The 24365-nt window shown below is 37.9% G+C and overlaps 1 protein-coding gene across 7 annotated transcripts; it reads right to left on the reverse strand.

Moving 5' to 3' along the window:
• Window positions 1-61: 61 nt before the first annotated feature.
• Window positions 62-19758, reverse strand: ppp2r3b (protein phosphatase 2, regulatory subunit B'', beta). Of its 7 annotated transcripts, none has more exons than XM_067515518.1 (15): window positions 19568-19758; window positions 18718-19102; window positions 9800-9985; window positions 9288-9391; window positions 8542-8644; window positions 7593-7667; window positions 7380-7466; window positions 6618-6774; window positions 5742-5790; window positions 5518-5607; window positions 4933-5108; window positions 3849-3967; window positions 3638-3744; window positions 2668-2709; window positions 1278-1417 (listed from the first exon to the last, which is right to left on the reverse strand). In XM_067515518.1, the coding sequence occupies exons 2-14, from the start codon at window positions 19060-19062 to the stop codon at window positions 2691-2693; spliced, it is 1617 nt and encodes a 538-aa protein (XP_067371619.1). In that variant the 5' UTR covers window positions 19063-19102; window positions 19568-19758; the 3' UTR covers window positions 1278-1417; window positions 2668-2690. The 7 variants fall into 7 exon arrangements, 6 of the variants coding, with proteins under 6 accessions (XP_067371615.1, XP_067371620.1, XP_067371621.1 ...); XR_010915173.1 differs by lacking the exon at window positions 2668-2709 and adding an exon at window positions 1945-2065 and having other exon boundaries at window positions 1279-1417; XM_067515514.1 differs by lacking the exon at window positions 2668-2709 and having other exon boundaries at window positions 62-1417.
• Window positions 19759-24365: the final 4607 nt, after the last annotated feature.

Here is a 24365-nt window from a genome sequence, read left to right on the forward strand (position 1 = left end):
TAGTTTACTGTTAATTAGTTTATATTAAAATAATAATTCATACAAGTACATTTCTCCAAACCGAAATTAACAAGTTCATTTTTATAGTGTAAATTTTTCAAACCTTCTTCCACATAATAAATGAAGACAACCTTTATAACATTGGTCATTTGTGTACAGCAGCAGCACTTACTTAACGTTGACAGAAGCATTAACCACAACCAAAGTGCTTTTTACATTCTGGAAATGTTTCCAGTGCTATTCCTCTGACAGGCACATGTGGCCTGCACAATCCACAAGTGAACATATCACAAGCAGTTTTTACTATGGCCCCGTTCAATTTATTTACTTTTCCATTAACCAAAAGCTTTATTGTTCATGTAGAGAAAAACAAAACATTTTAAAATTGGTTCCTTTTGTTCTGTCAAAGTACATTGAAATGAAGTACTTATAACATAGAAAATTTTTGTCTAAAACTCTTGGCAAAATAATTTACAACACAGCAAGCACCACATAATTATTTACAATTATTTATAAATGTAGCTAATAATTTATAACCTTATCTCACACACACAGAGTCCGTGACATAATGAATGTACAACACACGTTGTGTGGTTATCTAAACTGTGTTCTTGTGTGTGCAAATGAGGCTAAACTGAGGCTTGCTTGGCATTTACAGTAACATCTCATCGCAGCAAACAATGAATTTAGTGCCTTATAGGAAACCTTCAGAGTGATCACTGGAATGTAACATTAGCCAATGACTTTAAATGAAAATTAGCTAAGGAAACATGAATCAAATTAACATGGTTTCTATCCAGCTATTCAGGGAGCTAAAGTGTGTGAAGATGTGTCTTAGCGCCTGTGAATACAATAACACAATACTGACGTTGATGAGATGTACAACACCCAAGCATTACATGCAGAACCTTTCCTGTGTTAACATGTGAGGAGGGAGCAAAGGTCTAAAACATGCTGGCTGTGACACGGGAGTCACAACCAGCACATTTTGTCAGATGTGAAAATTGCATTTTCTGCAACAGTGTCGAACTACCTTCTGCTCAGACTACTTCATATTGCTTGTTAGACAAATGTGTGATAATGTGTCCATTTCTCAGCACATCGGACCCCACCAGTGCTTTGAATGTGTCTTCTGGATTTGCGCACACTCTGGTTAGGCAGGTGAGGAAATCAGGCTTAAACCTGCAAATCTCAGTCACCAACACTGCAGTTTCAGCTTCACCCCTGAGAACGTGCAGTGCTCAGCAGGTTTGTGAGAAAACACCACAGGATCAAGGGTCATTCAAAGTCATCTTCATACTCATATTCATCCAGGTCCAAGTTGCAGTGCGGACTGGGGATTTCAAAGAAGTGTCTCTTTGTGAGTCCCAGCTCACTGGTGATGTGCTGTCCCAAAGGGCTTAAAGGATTATCATACCTAAACAGAAACGCAGAGAAATAAAATATATGTAACACACAACTCAAAAAGAGAAGTTCTTTTTTCTAAAGCAAAGTGGGTGATTAGAACATTACACAGTCAAGAAAAAAATATGACAGTCATACATAGTGGTGAACATGTAAAAGGATAAATGTCTTAAAGGAACAGTCTGACATTTGTGAAATATATGCTCATTTGCTTTTTTTCTTGGCTTAGCTTAGCAACAAAGAAAATGGGGAAACAGCTGGCCTATGTCTGTCTGGATATAAAACATCATTAGCTGGTAGCTGGCAAACACAACATTTAAATGTTTATAAAATAACTTTAAATATCAAGAGAATGTAAAAGAGTAAAAACCAAAAGCATGTAGGAGGGAAAAGGACATTTTAGAAGATGATAAAGACAGAAACAGGTGAATAGTAAGCTGGGCAGAAAATAAAAAAAGAACCTGGGCTCTAGTTGAATTTGTCTGTCCAAGGTTTAACAATTAGTGAGCTTTACAGGTGCCTGTAAATGTGGTGGATTACCTTGCTACAAGTGGCAGGTTCAAATTTATTGTAAAGACATTTCCAAGAAAGCAAACCAGTATATTTCCTGAAATGTCAATATTCCTCAGAGTTCACAGGTACAGGAGCACAATTTGAAGGCCTGAAGAGGAGATATTACAGGAGCAAAGGTTTTTGTTTTATAAAAGAGGCAGGATAAAAACATAAGAACTCCTAGCTCATACACATCATATTGTGCTTAGTGACAAAAAAAACTACGGTGTCAAAAATATAATGAATCCCTTTAGAACTGGAACATTTATGTATAGATTTATTGTTTTAACAAAAAATTACGATACTCATAATACTGAAAAACACAATGAATGCTCAGCGAGGGAAAGAAATTAAAAATAAAACCAAACACCCAGCCCCAGATGTAGACTTAATAATTAACCAACTAACTGGAGAACATTTCACTGTTAACCAAGTGAGCAAGCAGCACTACAATAGGAGCTAAAACAAAACGGCTGCTTCTAGAACTTGACAACTTCTCATTCTTTAAAATTAAATGAAATCCAAAGTTTTTAAACTAGTTAATTTAAATTGGTCAACTATATTTTCTTGGATGATCTGTCTGCTATCAACAGTACACTGAGACTGGTAGGGTATGGGTAGAAGCTAGGAGTGGGATTAGGGCCAGATTTGCCCAGAAAAAGTAGAGGAAGAGAAAACACTTAGTTCCTGCTGGTAACCTGTTTGTCTTACCTGCCGTGGTTAGCAGTCGGTCGTTAGCAGTCGGTGGTGCTCCTAAAACCGCCACACAACAGACCTGTCAACAGCCTCATCTATCACTGACTAACTCTAACAGGAGCTCTGCAGCTGGACAGAATCCTCAGTTTTACCAATGAGACACCGAGCTGTCTCATGTAGACACAAGGCAGTCAACTTGTCCTTAGCTGATCTCACAACCCTGTCCAACACTTTCTGACAACCCCTTACTTAAACAAAAATTATTTAAACCTTAGCTTTTTCTTGCCATCTGCTGCCAATGTGGTTTATAATTTTCCTCAATTGATAATCACAGAATTTGGGTGCTGCAGCACTGACAATCATGATAAATTGTACTCTAATTAGTGAACATTATTATGGAGGATCAATATTTCTTAAACCATTAAAACCTGCACTTAAGAATGTGCAGAAGTGCAAATGTTACACTTTAAAAAAGTTAATTCCATTTGCATAAAATTGTTTTTAATCTTCCATTGTAATTCATTTATTGATTTGTAAAATTAACAATATAAATACACTACATTACAAAACAAAGAGCAGGAAATGGATTCTGATACTGGTAGTGACACAAATTAAAAGAATTTTTGTCAAATGCGTGAAAATTAACTGCAAACAAAATTGATCCAGCTTTATTGCTGTTGTTTGAACCCCTGATTTTAGGACTAGCTAAAGCTGAAGCTACTTTCACTAACAAATTATACTGTTAGAATCCCTCCAAAACATGTCTCAGAAGTGTTGTGCACACAGTCATCAGGCTTTATTTAAGACTATTTTTATATAGTAAGGAAATTAATAAAGAAATTTTCTTATGAGTGGGAGAGATCAAGTTTTACTTTTATTTTTCACTTAAATCCAAAACGTGTCATTTAGAAATAATTATCACATTTTTGTCCCCAGTTGCAGCTGTAGCCATATCTGACAGACTGTGGAGTGAAGTCACACTTACACTTCATTGCACTGATCATTTGCAGCCTCCTCTGCCACTAGGATGTCGTACTCCTCTGCGGCATATTTCTCCCAATCTGAAATCTCTTGGCCATATGTCTCCATCTCCTTAAAAACATGACAAATTAAACGATCCAGTTGAGCTTTGACAGGAAAAGAAGCCACGATACTAATCTCACATCCTGTGACACTGTATCTGGGTTTAAACTTACCCTCATGAGAGCGAAAGGGTCCTTTTGCTCATGGTCCAGGTACTTCTCAATGTTGAAGAAGGTGTCAAAAAAGACGTGGCACAACTTGCATTTCTTGAGATCCCGCAGTGTGATCTTACCTGGGCAAGGACAAATATTCACTTTTGACAGCTTTACTCAAATGTGATGATTCATGTAAATGGGTGTTCTTAAATTATTACAGAGATTTTCTAATTTGTCCACAAATCTGAACAAACTAATCTGACACATCATTGTGATGATGACATTGTGCCAAGCTAACCTTTCATGCAACTGACACTCAGGAACAATGACAGTCATCTTTAGGTTTAAGCTTAAAAAAAATGTACTTTCCTCCCTGATCATGTCCTTCATATGTTTATAACTCATCTTGATTGTACTAAATTGCTATTCATTGGTATCTACTGCATATCTGTTCATCTTGGAAGAGGGTCCCTCTACAGTTGTCTTACTTAAGTTTCTTCCATCTTTTTTCCTGTTAAATAATTTATTGTGTGTGTGTGTGTGTGTGTGTGTGTGTGTGTGTGTGTGTGTATATATATATATATATATATATATATATATATATATATATATATATATATATATATATATATATATATATATATATATATATATATATATATATATATATATAAAAATAAAATTTTAGGCTTTATAAATAAAAGTACTGATTATGATGATGATCTTACATGACCTGAACAGATATGGGCTCTGCAACACCTCAAATGGTTTCATGCGATTGTTGTTTCTCAGAATCAGGCACACATTTAAGTTTTTTTGTTGCTACATAGAGAAGCAGATGATAATTTCAATAAAAGCAATCTGCATTCCTGGTGTTTTGGACATTCACTGAGTTATGTGACAACTCAATTAGACTGATTTTATGTGCATATTATGTCATCCTCCTGATCGTTAAATACAATATCTTTATATTATTATGCCTTTGCCATAGAGCCTAAATCCCATGAAAAATGTCAAAATACATGTGAAACTTCAACACGCTTTAAATCCGTGGATCTGATGTGGGAACCTCTAAGTGTATAAAAGGTAAAAAGGGTCTTACCTTCAACCTCAGGCTTAACAAGGTCAAGCATCTGGCAGAGGCAGTCCTCAAAGGAAAGGGGCTCAATAGCCATGGCTTCAAGCTTCTGACATTGCTCCTCATAGAAGTACTCCAGCTCATACATGCTGAGCACCCCGTCCCCATCCACGTCCATACAGCGGAACCAGTACTCTATACTGGACACAGATAAAAACCATGGAGTGGGCATGGTTGCATTTTAGCAAAAAATGGTGACGGTGTGACTATGTCCAAAGATCACGCCCTCATTCATCCATGTAGAAAAGTTCTTTTTCAATTATCAACTACATAAGCGCTCTTCTATGCAGATGGAATTCAAGCTAATTAGCATGAATAGTAATAGGACTTTTAAACTCACTCATATTAATGTCTGCTGTAAAAAAGATCAATATTTTATTTTGCTGTGAGAAATAAATTAAGATTTTGGATCATTCTGGATCATCCTTATTTTATGTCAACACTGAAAGGTGTAGCGTTTTCCCGACTATAAATTTCATATCTTCAACAAATGCATATTGGGGAATGGTAGGCAGAAAGTAGTGTAGACATGTTTGCGTGTTTGGATACCTGGTGTCAGTCTTCTTGTCCTCCTCAGAGATGAGGAACCAGACAAAATCGGCATAACTTAGCCGCCCCTCCTTATAAACTCGTCTGTCCCTGAAGAATAAAAGACGAAAACCAGTAGTAACCAGCAGCGGCGGACCAACAATGTAAAATGGACATGAGTCTGTTTTATTTATTTATTTATGGCTCCTTTATGCATAATTTAAAGTCAGACCTTTCTGACTTACCTTGTTACGGTCCCTGAGAATATCCTCTCAATCATCCTATGTGAGATGGCTGGAAAATATGTGTCAAAAGATTACTTATAATCCAGACTTTGGGAAAAATACTTTCTCTCAGACAACAGCTCTCAGTTAAAGTAGTATGTTTCCAACAACACGTGTAATCCATTCTCACAGACTGTAAATTCAGACTGCCTCATGTAGCTTTTTTTTAATCTTGACAATACTATAAATCCTCTGGTCATCATTTTGAGTGTATAGTAGTAGAAATTGTTCCAGACATCGCGTCATTGCAGCAGAGTATATATGCTGCTCCCTTATTGATCTTGTGTCTCATTTCCCCTGCCTCACTCAGAGACCGTCAACTAAGAACATGTGGTGTGGAGTGTGTGTGTGTGGAGTGTGTGTGCCAGTATATATGTTTATAATATATGTTTTTACTTGAGCAGTAGACAGGACCTGGACCAAATAACATTTACAAATACATTTTATTGACACATGTAGTTTCAGTCTGACTGTACTAACAGGTAATATAAAAGTAAATTTATGTGCTTCGCTTCTGACAAAGTCTCAGCTATGATCTTTTCTCATTTCAATTTAATTTTCCATTCCACACTGATATAACTCAATCACACAATATGTGTGTCTGACTTTAAGACATGGCGTAGTCCCATCTTTTTGCAATATATGGCTATATATATATATATATATATATATATATATATATATATATATATATATATATATATATATATATATATATATATATATATATATATATATATATATATATATATATATATATATAAAAAAAAACACTTTACATTAATTTATTTTAAGGCCAGTAGTGTGTGTGTATATGAGGGAGGTTTGCATATCCACCTTGGTCATTGTGCCGTGCCAGATCCTTCTGATCTATGTAGAGATCATGGTCTGTGTCCAGCTCCCAGAACTTGCAATAGATGACATAGAAATGTTCATAGGAGAAGAAGTCTGTCAGCTGGTTTACATCTTCCTCCTGCTCTAGTAACACCACATTCTAGTAGAGCAGGGAAAAAAGTTACGACAGAAAAAGTGTGAAATTATTGTACAATTACCTGAGAGTAAGTTATTATCCAAACTATATCTTGAAATCCATCACATTTTGAAGAGGTACATCAATCTAAAATGTCCGTACTATACCCTACTTTTGCAATAGATGTACACAAAAGACTGAGTTTTCTAACCAATCATACAAACATTATGGTGCACTAAACTTTGAATTTACAGCCAGATTAGGAAAATAACTGATCAATTCCTGCTACCACTTCGTCCTCCATGTTATCAGACAGAAATAGCAGAAAAAGTAGAAAACGAGCTGAGGTGTTTTTTTTTTGTCTTTCAATAAAATGTTATTTGGTAATAGTAATTTTGTTTAGGCCAAAAAAGCAAAATATCATTAGGGTAGAAAAATTATACACAAGTGTAGCAATGGTAAAAAAGTAATCATTAAGATATCTATTAAACTGAAAAATGGAGGACTAAGGAACTGTTTAATTTAAAGATTTCAGTGACCTTTGATTCTTGCAATCTTGATTTAAGAGGTTTGCATCTCAATGCAAATCTAAAAAGACATAGGGAATCAGTGAATACAGAATCATATACCTGAAGAAAATTACTTTTCCTGAGCTCAGAACATGTTATTTTTCCAGTCCATGACCGGTTCACATTATAAAATATCCTTTGAATCACCTGAAAAAACAGACAACACTATTATGGGGTATAATTAATTCATGAGGATTGTAGTGTCATTTAATGTTTCTAATATTTGCCATTTTGCAGTAGCAATAAGCTGTCATGTAGGTTATGTTTACATACCGTGGTGATGTATCGTGAATGAAAGTCCGGCGCCTCTTTTAAAAAGGCAAGACCTGCGTGTGAATTCACCACATCCTGAAAACAATACACAGTTAATTTTGGTTCTACTGCATGTTTATCTCACTACTATAACAACCTCAAAAAACTCCCCCTTCAAATAATTCTTTTATTCTAGCCCCTTCCCTTCTTCTTTGGAAAGGAATTGTTGACATAAATACGAAGGCGGCAATGAAATTAAAAGGCCCTATTTCAGGGCCAGCCGTCATGCCTCTTTGACTCTTACTGTGAGAAATTAAATCATAGAGAAACACATAAATCACAAGGCACAGGAAACAGGCGGGGACAGTCAAATCTACTCCACTGCAATCCGCCTTTCATTCATCAAAACAGTCAAAGGCGATTCGCTGAGCGGAACCATACAAATTAAACCGTGTGTGCCACAAGGCATCTCTGCTGGTATGCTAACGGGTGTTCAGCACAGCTGAGCAGCTCCTGCCAGAATGAAAATGAATCAGGTGTAGGGTGGGGCCAGTGAAACAAACCAACAGCGTGTCAGGTGGAAGGAGAATATAAAGAATCAGCTCAGCACGTCGACATTGTAAGACTGACCAAAGTCATCCTCGTGCCCAACATGCACATGAAACAATCTGATGACTTAGGGTCTATATTTTCTAGAATGATTCAGACGCTATTTCATGAGATTTTTATTCCTATCTACGCTTATTTATTTTCTGCTGAGCTTGAATCCTGCACCAGTGGAATGTCCCAACACTGTAATACTGGCTTATAGCAACATCCATGAATTAGTCCTCTGCCCCATGAAAAAGCGCTGCCTCAGCAGGACAGTTCAAATATTAAGTCCAGTTCACACTACCACCCAAGTCAATGCAATTTTGCTATGGAGTATTGCCAAGTCCAGCCCTCTCCCTGCAAGTGCTGCTGCCAGTACCTGCAGGAATGGAATAAAGTCGTCTTGTTCCAGGTAATTACAGCCTGGCTTGGCCAAGAGGTGCACAAATTTAGAAGCCTCATCGTGACAGGTCTGCAGAGTTCTGGAGAGGAAAAGAGAGAACAGATGGTTGAAAGGTTACTCCCGCTTTCCCTCTTATGTTCCCTATGTTTTTTTAAACCATTCATTTAGCAACACAAGGTTTAAATAGTAGCCCTAAAAATTGCAAGTGGAGGTTTAATACATTCTGAAATTAGGATTCTGAATCACTGCCTGGTCATTACAAGCATGGAGTGCTATGGTAGTTACAGGACAATAATGAAAGCATCTGTTGTGGCCTCTCATCTAAGAATGGGTTAGTCATGAGCCAAAGTCAAAAGTCAGGTCTGTCTACTTCTCTGAAGGCTTACACATTAATACAAGACCATGCTTATTGCAAACAACAGCATACAGCTAAGTCTAAAACCATGAGTACAAAAGTGCTATGGTGCTATTCCTTTCAATTTCCCACAGAAAGACACTGAATGGGTGTTTTCATTTATATACTGTATGCAGTTCATACAGCAATTAGTCTGTTGTTGGTGTTTGTGAGGTTTTTGTGACCTTTCATTTATGTCTAAGAATGTAAAGGAAAATCTCAAAATGACAAAAAGCTGCAAGCAGTTTCAGTGATTGCCATCATTGTTCAGATGAGATTTACTAGGCCATTTTCATTCTAATGAGAATAAGAGAAGCTATTGTCTTACTTTCTCCACATAGCCACAAACTTGTGAACAGATATGAAGCCCGTCCTGTCGCCTCCAGCCAAGCTGAACAATGGCACTTTCCAATAGAGAGGGCATTCACAGGCCTGAAGAGACACGGAGGAATACGAGATGTGATAGTGTGTGGTGCGGAAGAAGAGACTTAAATTAAGAAATTAAATGAACACTTAAACTTTAGATACATTTGAATATTTTAGGCAGAAAGAAAAAGCATAGTAACACCAAAAAATGATTGGATGGTTTCAGCCCTTAAAGAGTTCCCTGAGGAAATCTAGCTGTCATTTCTCTCTACACCCAAGTTCCCCTTAATCCGTTGCTCACATTTCTCAAGGAGATCATATTTTTCCGTGGGGTTTAAAAAAAAAAAAAAAAAAAAACTAAAAAAATAAAAAAAAAAATCAGCAGACATTCATTAAGTCAGAAGCTAAATAGCACTAATGAAAATAATTTGCTGGGTGGCAGCTGAATCTCGTTGCTACAAATTACACTCTCACCTTGGCAACCTGCCCCATGTCTTCAATGGTGGCCCTTTCATTTGGGAATTGGGAAAATATTTTCTCAATTTTAGAAATGAGTCCATCGATGTTGAGGTTGGCCTGGGGCCGGCCCTGTGGGAAGTAAAACTTTGGAATGCTTTCACTCAGCGCTGTGGTGATGGGTTCCTCTGTCCTCACCTGGGCCTGAGATAAACAGAAATAAACTGTTAGCCACTGATGCTAGAAAACGCTAACTCCTCAGGCATTCCACCATGTGCCAGGGCTTGCCTCAGCAAACACTTTACTGCTAGCAATCATGTACCCACAGCTCTCAGCAGCCCAAAGGCCCATCAGGGAAGAGTTGTGACTAATCACCAATAACATTCATAATCCATTTATTTTTAAGAGACATTGCCCCATAATGCATTATTAGCCTAACAGATTTCAATTAAAAAGTATGTATGTTAACTGACATAACAATAATCCATGTACAATGGTTTTATTCATTTTAGTTGCTAAAAACCACAATTAAAGCCCCATTATTTAACATTTTACAATAAAATAACTGGCATGGAACATTTTGATGGTACATGGTCTTGTAATAAGGTAGATAACATCATCTCTGTCATTGTGAAAGCAGGCAAAATCTTCTGATACTGGAGTTGAAGTTGGAGTTGGAGCATCACAGAGACCTCTATGTAACACCACTTTATAGCACCATGCAATACATCCACGGCTATTAGCATAACTAAACACATCCCAAAGGGAGCAAGAAGACATTTTATAAGCAAGGATGAGAAAAAGAGAGACTAGAAAGAGAGTAAGTATTGGAGTTGCTTTTACTTGGCACTTGTTACTTGCCAGTAGAAGGGACAAAAGACAGAAGCGGACCTGGGATTGTTGCTTTTCAACCGGTAAGTGATAACTTATAGCTAACTTGCTATATTTACGTGTTGTTGTGTTTGCTTGATGTGTGCTTGTGTTAGTCAACTTTAATTTTTGGATCATCCACACGTCAACAAAGGTTTAGAATTTAGTTAGAATGCAGCAAACTTTCTAACACACTTGGAGCCATGTTTGTAAGGATATTTTACTTATAGCCCTTTTGCTTCTGTTTATGGAAACTTTGACTGTTACACAAGAAAAAACAAACAAACCTGTCTCATGATTCAACTTTGTTGTAACACTGCTGAGTTTTGCTTGTGGTTAGCATGCACATTACATTGAACAAACTGGTATTACATCATATTGTCACCAATGCACTACTATTAGTGTTACTTATGTGGCAATCAAAAAACTTAGCAGTAATATCTGAATAAAATCCTGTATTATTACTCTGACATGTCAGTCAGCATGATTCTAACATTTTCTTTGTCGGTTCAATAACAGCTTCAGATGGTAAACAAATGTTTCCTCTCCGCCTTAGTTTAGAGCAAGAAAGCAAAAAGTCCCCAGCAGGATTGGCATGTGATGTGAATGTGTTAGGTGCATAGGTATTGTAGATGTTTTTTTGTTTTTTTTATCCTGTCGGCTTATCCCGTGAGTTCAGGGTCACCACAGCGGATCATTGTCCACATGTTGATTTGGCACAGTTTTTACACTGGACGACTTTCCTGACGCAACCCTCCCACATTTCTACTGGACCAGCGCTGCACAGCTGAGGAATGGGTGTTCAGTGTCTTGCCCAGAGGCACTTCAACATATAGCTGTAATTGGGGATTGAACCACTGACCCTGTGGTCTGTGGATGACTGCCTTACCAACTGAGCTACAGCCGCCCCCAGCCTGCAGCCACCCTTAATCTGTATGAATTACCACACCAACTGAACACAGCTGACATACTATGTTGCAATCATATTCACTGACAAAACCTAAACTGACTGTGTCTTGCTAAAAAGGACACGGACCAGAGAAGATTTTTTTCACAGTCATACAACTAATACTAAATATAGATCCAAAATTGTTACATTGCCCATATCAGCCACTTCCTAAAATCAGCTTTAAGCTTTCACTCTTCACAGACATTTCAAACTTAAGAACTAATTAAGAATAAACACACACACACACACACACACACACACACACACACACACACCCCTATGCTAAAGGATACTACTACCATCTTGTTGTTTTGGTCCTACACAACTGAATTGACAGAGCCTGTGTGTGTCATCGGGTCTGCAAAAATGAAAGTGCAAACAACAAGATCCAAAACCCTGAAAATTATAAAGATGGGACATAATGTCTATTTTTACATGTATGGCTACCAGCTTAAATTGAATGTTTGGCTGTATTCTTTTAGTGTTAATCCTCCTATTTTAGCCTGTAGAAAGATTCATGTTCCTGATCATCTGCTCTACTGTTCAGTGTGTTGGTGTCAGCCATGGCTATAAAAGGACATAAACATCTCCTGTGGCTTTGCCCTGCACCTTCCCCACTCTCTCTTGATTCATGCTAACCACCGAGGTCTTGAGCACAACTGCTATGGCACATGACATTTTACACATTCACCATGATGTGATCTAAAAGACAACAGGACATAGGCTGAGTACAACATACTATACAAACTGATATCATAACCAAGTCTTACATCTCATAACTTTTGCACAAAGTAAAGAAGACAAAGAACTGCAAAAGTAACTGCCTAACAATTTGATCTTATTTGTCCCCATTTCTCAAAGGGATTACTGGCCCTAACAATACAGATAGTTCCACTTTGTTATAAATAATTGCTGATAGGAATGATTACATATAAAGTAGTTCAGCCGTACTACAATCCAATCTGGATACCAAAACATTACGCACATAAATACCAGTCAACACTTAGAAAACTGCCACAGGCTGACAGGCCAAGGTACATTCTTTTAAACACCTGCCTGTCCTTGTTGGAAAGCTCTGAGCCTCTTCTTGAATCGAGAGGGCAGAACAAAGTCACAACCGCGTGCCAGCAGAGCCAACTCCTTCCTCAGGTCAGGGTCCTGACGCAGAGACAACTCCCTCATCCTCATCCTCACGCCAAACACGATGGGAAACACATAAACAATCACAACACTCAATCCAGTTATGATCTCTTGATTTAAAAAAAAAAAAATCACTTAGTTGTGGTCAGAATTGTAGGTAGAGGGCAATGGCAGCAGTGGAAGTCCTCTGTTTCTATAATGCTGTGATTGTCCTCTGTCAGAGTAATGCAAGGGAGCAGCTGCTACTGTGACACACTCTCATTCCAGATCTGGTCGCACGATCTCCGCACTGCCTGCTGCTCTGTCCCAGCCTCTACACAACACACAAACACACACACACACACACACACACACTGCACAGGGTCAGAGAGCCCTTGCCTCAAAGCTGCTGGGGAGATAAGGAGTAACAGGGTGTATGTGTATGGGAGTCACTTAGTGTATGTGTGGGATGGGAGGGGTGAGTGTAGAGGATCTGCCCTTTCCAGTTTTCATTCCTCAGTACTAATGGAAGGTTATGTAAAAACCTGTTGTTGCAGCTTGCAGCAGACACATAAGCAAACTGATGCACCTCAATTTCATGATGACACACTTCTACTGCTATTACTAATGGATCTTTATAAAGCTCCAACACTACCAAATACTTCAGTGAAACTTGCGAAAAATGTTAATAAAACCCCTCAAGTCATGGAATATTAGGGAATGTTTTCACGTATGTTTAGAGTAGATTAATAAAATGAACTTAATGAGGTATAGGCAAACAGAACACAACAACGTTTGACTACTTAATAATAGATAACAATGTATCGCTAGATGACAAACTACATATGAAACAGGGAATACAACTATTTTGCATTCTGTCTTATGGTGGTGTTTGATTTGCCTTCCTTGTACAAGCCTGGGATGCCAGCCATTGCACATCTTATTATAGTTGATGGGCTGTGTGTGTGTGTGTGTGTGTATGTAAGGGGGGGGGGGGGGTATACGGGGCTGGATGTCAAATTCAAAGAATGACGACTGACCCAGTCTGTGTCTATTAAAAGAACAAGCAAGCAATGTTGGGACAGTCTCGGAAACTGGATCTAGAGAAATAAGAGGGTAACTTAAGTTCCCAAACAAACATCCGCTTCCGGTTACTGTTGTCCTGGTGTGATGGCAATTACACAAATTCTTCATAAATATGCTGATCTAACAGCTCTGGGGTTGCCTTCATTACACAGACTACTCACAGGGAAAGCCTAAGGCCTACATGCCTGTTGATACAGATGTTAATTAAACATGATTAGTTTAGAGATGTCTGCAATAATACATAATATAAATAAACCTACATTTGGTCATGTTATTGTTATTGTACACAGAGGGTGCGCACACACCCACAGTATTTTTAGATGACAGGATCATGAAGTCCACAGTTTTCCACTGGTTTCCACTCAAACCAAGTTCCTGTTATCCTCCATGCAGGACACTGCACATGTTCGATAAGCTGTTCAAATGGTGTTTTTTCACAATGGCTGCCTTTTGTTTATGTTTATAAATTCAAAACAGACATGGAAAAGAAAGCAATAAGGTCAAGATAAAACTGGGTAGATCACACAAAACTGTCAACTCACAATCTGTTTTTTTTTTTTTTGACTTGGAGTAAACAAAATCTTAAATCTGTACAATAGACAGAGGTCGCAAAATGCAGGTGGCATAATGATGTGCTGGTTTACACGTGCAGAAACAGCCTGATGTGCTGCACAGGCAAATTTGGTGAGAACAGCAGCTTTTACTGTATTGAGGATATGCACAAAAACATAAAGTTTCTGATTCTAAGCTTCCTGCAGGACTTTGTGCCTTTTAAATGACCAGGATGGGCAAGCTCCAACTATTACTCCCCAAATAATCTTAGAGGCATTGCTGGCAGTCCAAACAACATCATATTCAGAGGGAGCCAGACAGCCTGCTAATGTATTATGACCACACAATAATTGGTCACTGTGACAAACAAACAAACAAACAAACACAAGAACTCCGTCTTACCACACAATATGTAGAATTTGTAAAGTGCTAAATTGGATTTTACAGAACGTTGACAAGTGTGCAGTAATGTTCACTTAATTACATAACTGATAAGCTTATGAGACAAATTGGCTGCGTCTGAAATTACCCCCTACTCACTATATAGTGTGTTTGTGATTTTGTAGTAGTGTCAGAATGTTGAGTGTGTAAATCTCTTCACTATATAATGCACTCAAAGTATCCCACAATGCAACACTAGAAGTAGTGTACTTGGCATGTACACAACATTCTGCTAACGATCCCACAATGCAATGCTCCCAGTTTTAGAGATGAGAAAATACAGTGTTGCGGCTCAAGCAGATGTTCGTGATGACGTTTAGAATGTGTCCAAAATGCTAAATGACTGCTTACTATTGAGTGAAATACTTGGTGTTTATTATATAGTAGGGAATGAGTGAGTAGGGGCTGATTTTAGACACAGCAACTGTCTAGAGTTAATAATGGTAGGTATGGATGTTTCCTGCAGCCAGATGACCATTTGATAGGGGACATTGCATTTTAGCTGAGCTTCAATCAACTGGTTGTTCAAAATTGTTTATCTAAAACTGTTATATCAAAGAGACAACAGGCAGGGCAGATTGGAAGCCACAGGGAATAGAAATACATACCTAAAGGATAAGGAAACTTGACTGAAACTCCCCTGAGGGCCTCAGCAAACTGTCAATACAAACACACATGATGTCCTGCAAACACTGGCTGGCTGTTTTTTGTATGTGAGGAACTAACGTGATTGAACTAGTGAGTTGTACCACAGTATGTTCACAAAGGGGTCACTCTAAATATTATACACACCCCCGGTTACAGCCACAATTGGTTCACAGTCTGGGTACAGAATTGATGCTGCTGTAAAATCCAGAAAGCTCCAGTTCAATCCACTACAATCAGATGTCTGAGATGGGGATTTGGGATACATGTGAGCATGGGCCAAAAATAAGCCTGACTAAGGGACAGCATAGTGGGCTTCAGGAATGTCAGCATGTAGATCATGATGTGTGAAACAATTCAAGATCAAAATCAAGTCTTAATAGCACTAGAGGTGGAGCAAAGGAGCAGCAGATATGGTGTTACAGTGCACAAGGGCTCCACACTTCAAAGATCTACGGCTTTTGGCTTGTCCCTTCAGGGGTCGCCACAGAGGAACATGTTCCACAATGTCCTTCCTGCCGCAACCCTCTCGTTTTATCTGGGCCCGGGACCAGCACCAAGGTGGCCCTTGGCGGTAACATTTAAGTTACCAGGATTTCTATACTGCAACAGCCCTAGTGTGGCTCTGTAATAAACTAGCTAGAAATTATTTATACATATCGATCACACTCCATTAGTACCTTATGCACAAATAACAGGTCAAGTCTGCATAAAAAGCATTCTAGAAGGTGCCACAGAGCTCATTCATAAGAATGCTTAGGCTGACAGACAACTGTTTCGTCTTTTAGCCATCTCACCTAGATTAAACTCTTAACAATAACAAAAGTTTTGAAAATGTCTACTTTACCCTCATAATCTATCAACATTCGGAGATAAAAGCATGTGTGGGAAACAGTTCGACAAAAGGTTCTCTCTGACGGGTCAGACAACTGATATCGTGACCCCAGACCCCTGTTTCGCTTAGCTTATATGATGCTGAGCCCAAATAAGAATGTGATAAAAAGACATCTAGTGAATGCAGACACTAAAAATGGTGTAAAGTATTTTTTACTTCTCTGTATTGTTTAAAAGCTCACAACACACAAGTTATTTTAGAGGTTAGGTTCCACAGCTGAACAGAAAGTCTAAATTAGATGAGAAGCATCTAATCGAAGCGGTTTCAGAGTAAATCACATAGAAGATGAATGTGCTGCCACACCTCAACTCACTGGCAGAGTTTTGGGTGTTTCATACCAACACAAGGGAACCAAGGCTATCTATATCGGTGTCTGATGTCAAAGTCAGACCAGCTGTTCCAGGCTGCATCAGTGTGACATAAATTGAATTTTTGAGTAATCCTTTAAAGAATGCATCAGTATGCAGGAATTCATTCTGTTGTCTTAAAATAGAAGCCTTACTTTACACAACCTCACAATCCCTGTAATATTGAGTGACAGTGTGGCCACATGCCATGACACATCACACCAGAATACACCAACTGTCCAAGCAGTCACTTTGTATTAATCTGGGGTGAGAGGGTTTCAATAGAAAACAGAGGTCATTCAAAGGAAAGACACATGAATGTGAAATCAAAACATTTAAATCCCATTGTTAGGCCTCTTACTATTCCATCATATATCACATACAAAGACTCTGTAAAATAGATTAAGTTTACTTATCAATCTTGTAAGAAACACTGAACATAAAAGCCAGAGAAGAGTAAAAACAGATATCACAGCAGTGATCACTTGAAAGACTCTTCTTGCCTGTATAATGTATGTCATCAACATGTAAAAGGTCTCAAGAGCACGTGTCCACAGCTGTCTGGCGGTTTCACTGTCATCAACCTCACTAATGTCTACAGTCTATAAATATTACAGGCTGTTGTGGTGTGCCTATTATTCTGAGAGTGAGAATCCCTGCAGAGATATACACAACATTTTGAGCATTTTAACTTTTTGTATGGCCTTTATTATAAGCAAGCTGCCCAAAGCAGCAGACCCCACTCATAGCATTTACAACTAACAGGAATATCAACAGTGCCAGTGACAGGCTGAGTTTAGACACTACCAGTTCTCATCCCATAATATGTGGGTCAAGCCTGGACATTTGTAAAGTATTTGACTACGGTCACTACATATACCTACATACATGGAGGTTACACACTGATAGTGCTGAGTGGAGAGCAACCAAATGTCTGTAATGCTGGAGGCTACTCAGCAGCCTCTTGTGGTCAGCTTGGGAAAATAAAAAGGTCCCAAATGAAACATTAGGGCCATGTCTGAGAAAGAAAAAAAAATAAAAAAAATTAAATTGTTTGAGCAGTCAGGAGGTTGTAAATAAACCAATTAAAGCCCCTATGAGTAGGATTTTTAAAAAAGTGTGTAAAAGGGTGGCAGACAGAAAGAATGCCGGTTTAAAAATATTTAAAAAAAAAAAGGTTTTATCATATCAGAATTTAAACAATAAATACCAATTTTATAACTCAATTCATGCTTAACTGGATACTTATGCTATGCGTAATGAGGTGCAAGCTTTGCTATTTTGTTAAGTAGGTGTGACATGAACAGCAGCTCTGTTCTATTCAGGTGTTACAGTAAGAGAGTATGCACAAACTATGCCAAAGCCCTGAAGCTGAGGAGACGCTGTGCACAGTGGGTTTTAATGCAGTATGACTATTTAAAAATATGAATTAAAACATGCAATAGATTTAATGTAACATAAGCTATACTGCTACTAAAAGCTGAGAAACAGAGACAAGGCCTACAGAAACTAAGATTCTGCAACACACCCTGAAGTCAAAAGGTACTTCAGGTGACTCCAGACCACACCTTGTTTTTATAGTATTCAAAGCAACATCAGATAAAAACCCTGTGGCATGCCCTTTTAAGACCTTCTAAATCTTGTCTGAACCAGTAAAATGGTTTTATAAGAGTAAGTGTTCTCAAATCAAGTGTAATAAATAATATTCAGTCAGATTCTATCCTCAGATTATAAGGACGTATTCATTTTGCTTTATAAACACGACACAGGTGTATCTACTTTTGGAGGACAAAAACATTACCACGACTACCTCTTAAACTCTTGCAACACACCCTTATGTCACGTATACCTCAGATGGCTCCACGGTTAAACAGCAAGCGGCACCTCGGCTTTAAATGTACTTTAAAGCGACCCTGGCTGAAAGCGATGGGGCCTGCAATTTTAAGACCTTCTAAACTTGAAATGTAGAACGGGTTTATTGAAGAAATGGCCAATGGCAACATTTAACTTACTGTTTCAATACACAATTTACCTTTTTTGTGCTGACAGACCTCCGTAATACTCTGCCATTGGGTCCTGTAACCCTGGAGTTACTACTACTGCCAGAGGGCAGGGTACTGGCAGATGCGGGGCTGGAGAGGGCAACGTGCTTCTTCTCGGACAGGTTCTTTTGGGATGCAACATTGTTGTTTTCATTGAAGCTCAATGACCTTTTGTCCTGGGTCTCCTTACTGCACAAATCAATGTGTTGTCCACTCTTTATTAGCTCAAGATAATCTTTCAGTAGTGACTGGGTTGCTGGATCACTCAACCAGTTAAGAAAGAGCTCATCCACCTTCATTTTAAGAACAGGTTGGAGGACTTGTGCTGACGGCATTTTGCAGAGTTTTATTCGTTGGCTCCTCTGACAAACCCACCTGTGTGGAAATAAGTGCAACGTTAATGTCACAACACACGACTCTAGTTTTGTATTTCGGGGGGGACTGAGAGCACATCACACTAACAAAAACCGGTGAGCAAACGTTAAGATGTATGTCAAATAACACTGGCAACAGTTTGTAATCAGGCATCCTTTGGTTTTTAGGACACAGCAAACACATAGTGACATATTGAATTTTAGCGCGAACAGTCAATAACTAAACCCGCAGGCAAAGGGAAACGTGAACCCATATTGACCCCGGTAACGCTAGTTATTTTATTTCGGAAATACAGTCTGATACCGTCACTTTAAGCTGTTTGAAAACCCAGAAATCGTATTCGGGATGGACAGAGTGTGTTAGCTCGGTACCAACCAAAGCTAACAGCAGGATACTACGACAGTTTACTTGCTTCGATAGCGTTAGCAAGCTAACTAAAGCTAGCCGGCTAGCTAAGATACCAACCTTGGAGCGAATGGATAGCAGTGGCAAATGCGTTCAGATGGGTCTACGTTTCTTCCTTCAGTAGCGAACGTGTGCAACGCACGAATATTTATCTGTGAATAAATGGCACGAAATCCCCGGCGCTCATTTTGCCGTATAGTGGACAAGAGCAACTTTTCAATCTCGCGTTCCCCTGGTAACCACACGGTATTAACGCGAGGTTTCCTATTTTGCGAGAGTTTGTCGCACCGCAACTGTAACCGGTTGTCCTGTCAATCAAAATGTGATTTCACTGTAGTTACACCTGTAAAGAAATCTATCGTTACTTCTACCATTTCTTATTATATACTCAAATCCACAGTGTTGGAAGACGAGGGTTTTTCTTAATTAGCATTTCTACTACATGTTTCAAGTAGTTAAAAATTATTTTTTAATGTGACGAAGTATTATTAATAATATTTTGCATGCCATGTGTTTTACTTGTTGAAACTTAATTTATTAAGCAGCGGGTGCCTTTTAAATGTCTACCTAAATCAAATTGAATTGGCTACACCCTCTACTATAAACTTTATGTAAGACACTGATATAAACAGCTGATGTAAAGTTTTACATATTGCATCAGTAAACAAGACATCTGAACACAGATGCAAAAGCCTGTTAGAAATTGAAAGTAAAATAATCTGTAGTTGCAGCCCTAATAAAATGTATAGCTTAGGTATTGATGATTTTTACCAGATGAGACACATATGTGCTTTTATTCATATGCTCCACATACACAGCCAATACATTTACATTATTTTTGCTAATTTGTTATTTGTTAATTCAGTACACCATCAAAATGTGAGCTGGTAATCACTGCAGCCTTCATTTCCAAGGAGCAGTCCTGTGTGTTCAGTTTAGCCTCTTGAACTTGGCTAAATTGAAGTCGATTCTGACTCTCTTTGCATGAATAACAATGATACATCTGTGCATGATTGCACTCTCTTTTCTCTCCTGGCACCCATACTCCTTGAAGCAGCTGGGCTGAGCACCTGGTGTGTATGGGGCCGGACATCCTTATTGATTAGTGAAGGGAGGAGTGGTCCCAGACATCGTGGCTCCTTGACTGCATCCCCGGCATAGAAAGCAAGCAACACAAGGAAAGGTCAGTTTAAATAATGGGCACCATATCTGACCCTCATAGCAAAAAAAACAAACAATTGTGGATTGTTTTTAGCAGGAACGGACTTGGCAGCTCTGTATTTCATACGTGGCTCAATCAGGCTTCAGCCATCAACATATTAATTGGATGCATATTTAAAAGATGAGGAAACACATTGTAGTCGCGCTTGAGTAGCAAACGTGCAACTTGAACATTACTGAAACCAATTTCATGATCACAAGGTCAGGTATTAATGGAACAACAGTTTCACTTGGAATTATTTTCACTTACTCAGACATTGGTACAAAAGAATAAAAAACAACTAAATCACTGTTCACTAATGTGAATATACTGTGTGTGTGGCTGGGTAATAGTCCTTATGCAAGAAACATAACTGACTGTCTAGACTAATTGGTTGCATTTAATAGTGACAAATTATAGCTCTAAACAAAGACATGTAGACATTTTTAAAAATGCATTCATATCTATATACTTGTTACTACAGCTCTTATTTTGTTTTACCTGAGATTTTTGGGGAATGTGAAATTAAGGTTGGTGCTGCTTTTGTTTTCAAGATGATGATGATGATGATGTGAAGCAAAGAATGAAAATATCATAACCAAAACACAGTTGTATTATGACTTACCTGACCCAAACAATATTGATGTTTCTGTGTATGAAGGACATTAGGGACACCTATCACTCCAAGCCTCTATCTCTTTATTAATCATACTCAAAGTGCCTGTAGCCTTGTTGTTAAAAGCAAATCGACAGTAGCTGCAAGGTGTTGAAAATTACTCACTGAATTGTCCTGATTGCTTCCCTTGGTAACACCAGTAAATTAAATCTGAAACATCCAAAGTTGACTGAGGCGCAGCACATAATGATAAACCTCTTTGGTCTGTAGAACAGTGAGCCTTACATGTGTTACATGAGCCTAATCAATATCCGAAATGAGAAGAGAAAAAGTGAAGGTCCTGAAACTTTAAACTTTGCAACTTTTCAAAGTGTAATTATAGTGTACAAATAGGATTTTACCCAAAGCAGTGTGCATGTTGTTTTTTCACGCCTTGAAGGACATTTCAAAGGTTTGGCCGAGGCTGAAACCACAGGGGGACAGCTGGTTAGCGTAGGAAAGTGTTAGTGAGGAGTTCATGTGTGCAACTCTCCCTTACTGCTGTCAGCTATGCTATATGGGCTCTCTGTGAAGTAGGCGATAAGCAATCTGCTCTAATAAGGAGAGTGGATAAAGTTGAAAGTGTTGTGTTGTAGCTATGTGTTGTAGAGAGTTATTTGGATGGTACTATAGTCTATCAACATGGTAGAATAGGCCATGAATATTTTAAGGTTTAAGTTTGATTGTCACATTTTGTCAAAACTTTGTCTTTTTTGTTTCTAATAAAATACAATATAAATGATCAAAGCTGATTCATTCTTTTATCTAATCTAACTATTTAGCTTATCTTTAATGTAAAGACAAAAGTTATTTTAATGAAAATGGGTACTTAAATTTGTACATTACCAGATACTTTCCCCAATAATCCATTTTATTTTTATTGAAATACAGTGTGTTATTTGTCTCCCAGATGTTTATCATTGTAGATGTTCTAGATACTTTGATTCCCTTCCAAGCCTTCATATCGTGAAGTGATCTTTTGCATTCTTGTGCTGCTAACCTTAAAATTACAAATGGCCAGTGTGTAATTTTGGTTTTCATATAATGGATACTTTTCTGAGTACGTCTTTGTTTTAAATTTGACATAAGGATCACACAATAATCATCACAATGTTTGAACTTGCATTGTCAGATCACACAAACCACTATAGTTTCCAACAGATGTATTCTACATCTTTTCCAGATCTTCTAAAAATAGTCTGATACTATTTGCAGGTTTACCCTTATTTTGGAAAAATTAAATATACATATAGTAAATGTTGTTGTATTATATAGCAACATTTAATTTTATTATTGGCTATTTTATGTTTTTAGTTCTTAATGTTTCTGAATTCATAAAGCATTTGACATTATAAGGTGTGAATGTGTGTTTATTTTAATGTGGATCAACAGAAACACATTTGTAATTGTATTATAAGCACTATGTGGGTTTGTGTGGAAATATAAGATTCTTTGTGTCATTAAAGCTTTCTTCCTAATAGAATCTGTCAAATACTATTAAGTCAACTGTTACACATTTTGTAAATCGGGGATCTAAAGGGGATGAGTGCTTTTTAATGTTTTACGAGGAAACACACAGAAAGAAATTACTTTATATACTTGAATGGATATTCCTTCAGCTTAATTAGTCTGTAGTCTGAATGTATGAAAAGTCATTTTGAGTAATAAATGAGCATTTAGGATTATAGGCTGCTTTCCCAGTGATCTCCTTCTCTTGTCTTTGGATTAAAAACACCGTGTAATTTTCCTACGTTTACTAAAAGAGCACCATGGTTGTAAATTCTTAGTAAAAAGCCTCATCATTTTAAACATACTGACACAGTCTATGGCACCTTCTCATAATTGTGATTAATAAAAACAATGCAGTGTGTGAGCAAAACTAACATGACATTTCATTTCTAAGGTAATACAAGTTATGACCTGTTAAACAAAGAAACTTCTTAGGAACCCACCTAAAGTATTCACGTACTGACTTTCTATTTGAAGATGGGGTTAGCTACAAATCATTTTAAACAAATGATTAAAAAGCAAATATGTTGGGCACTCACATATATATACAAAACTTCAAACTATTTTATAATCTTTCAAGTGGTTAAAGGATTATTCCTAAGGGTGTCTCAGCTTTGTTTCACAAATAAGGGTGATAAACAACATACTACTGGAAAAGAAATATAATCAAATGCTATTGTAAGCTAACAACTATCAGATTCAGTACACCTGTGCCACTGCCGCGATCCGGAAATGTCGCTTTTGCCTTTATCAGTCGGTGGACACCGCCACGCCAAACCTAACAGACAGAACAGATTTGTAGATATTGTTCTTTTATGTCTTATTTCCAATAATAGCTAGACAGTTTTGAAATAACTGTTAGCATAAAACCAGCAATTTTACAAGAATGTTGCCGGCCTAGTGGTATTTTTGACCACGCATAGCTTTGATCTTGGTCTTAAACATTCTCTGTTTGATATGGCTTTCAAATGAACTGTGGTATGAACCTCACTTTCCGCCTCCCAAAATGGCATCGGGTAGTGATGAGCCTTCTCGTAGCTCTTTCATGGCTACAGTGTAAACACGCCACACAGTTTTTATTCCTTAAGAAAATCACAGACAGTGAATCAAACTGTCTTCAGTCAACATTTAGATTTCTAATACGCTGTGCGAAATGGAGCCGCAGAGGAGGAGACTTCTTTCATTAGACACTTCACTAAGGCTCTGAAGTTAGCTCCTTCCATCTGAGATGACTTTAAAAGAGAAACAATGCCTCTGCCTATTGGGGTCTTTGGAGATTTTCTCGCTCATCACATATTAATGAAAGAGGTGGCATGTATGGAGTTGGAGTGCTTAGCAGGAAAACCTGGTTGTGAGGGTGCCAAAGAAAGCTATCTTTATGTTTTCCGTCAAATGTTGTGCATAACTGACGTTAAGTATGATGTTTCTCAAGGAATCTTAACTTTTACCTTGATATTATTTAAAAAGTCTGCACAGATTCCTCACAATGGGAA

Source organism: Channa argus, chromosome 9, assembly GCF_033026475.1.
Source record: "Channa argus isolate prfri chromosome 9, Channa argus male v1.0, whole genome shotgun sequence".
In the NCBI taxonomy this organism is placed as follows: Eukaryota; Metazoa; Chordata; class Actinopteri; order Anabantiformes; family Channidae; genus Channa; species Channa argus.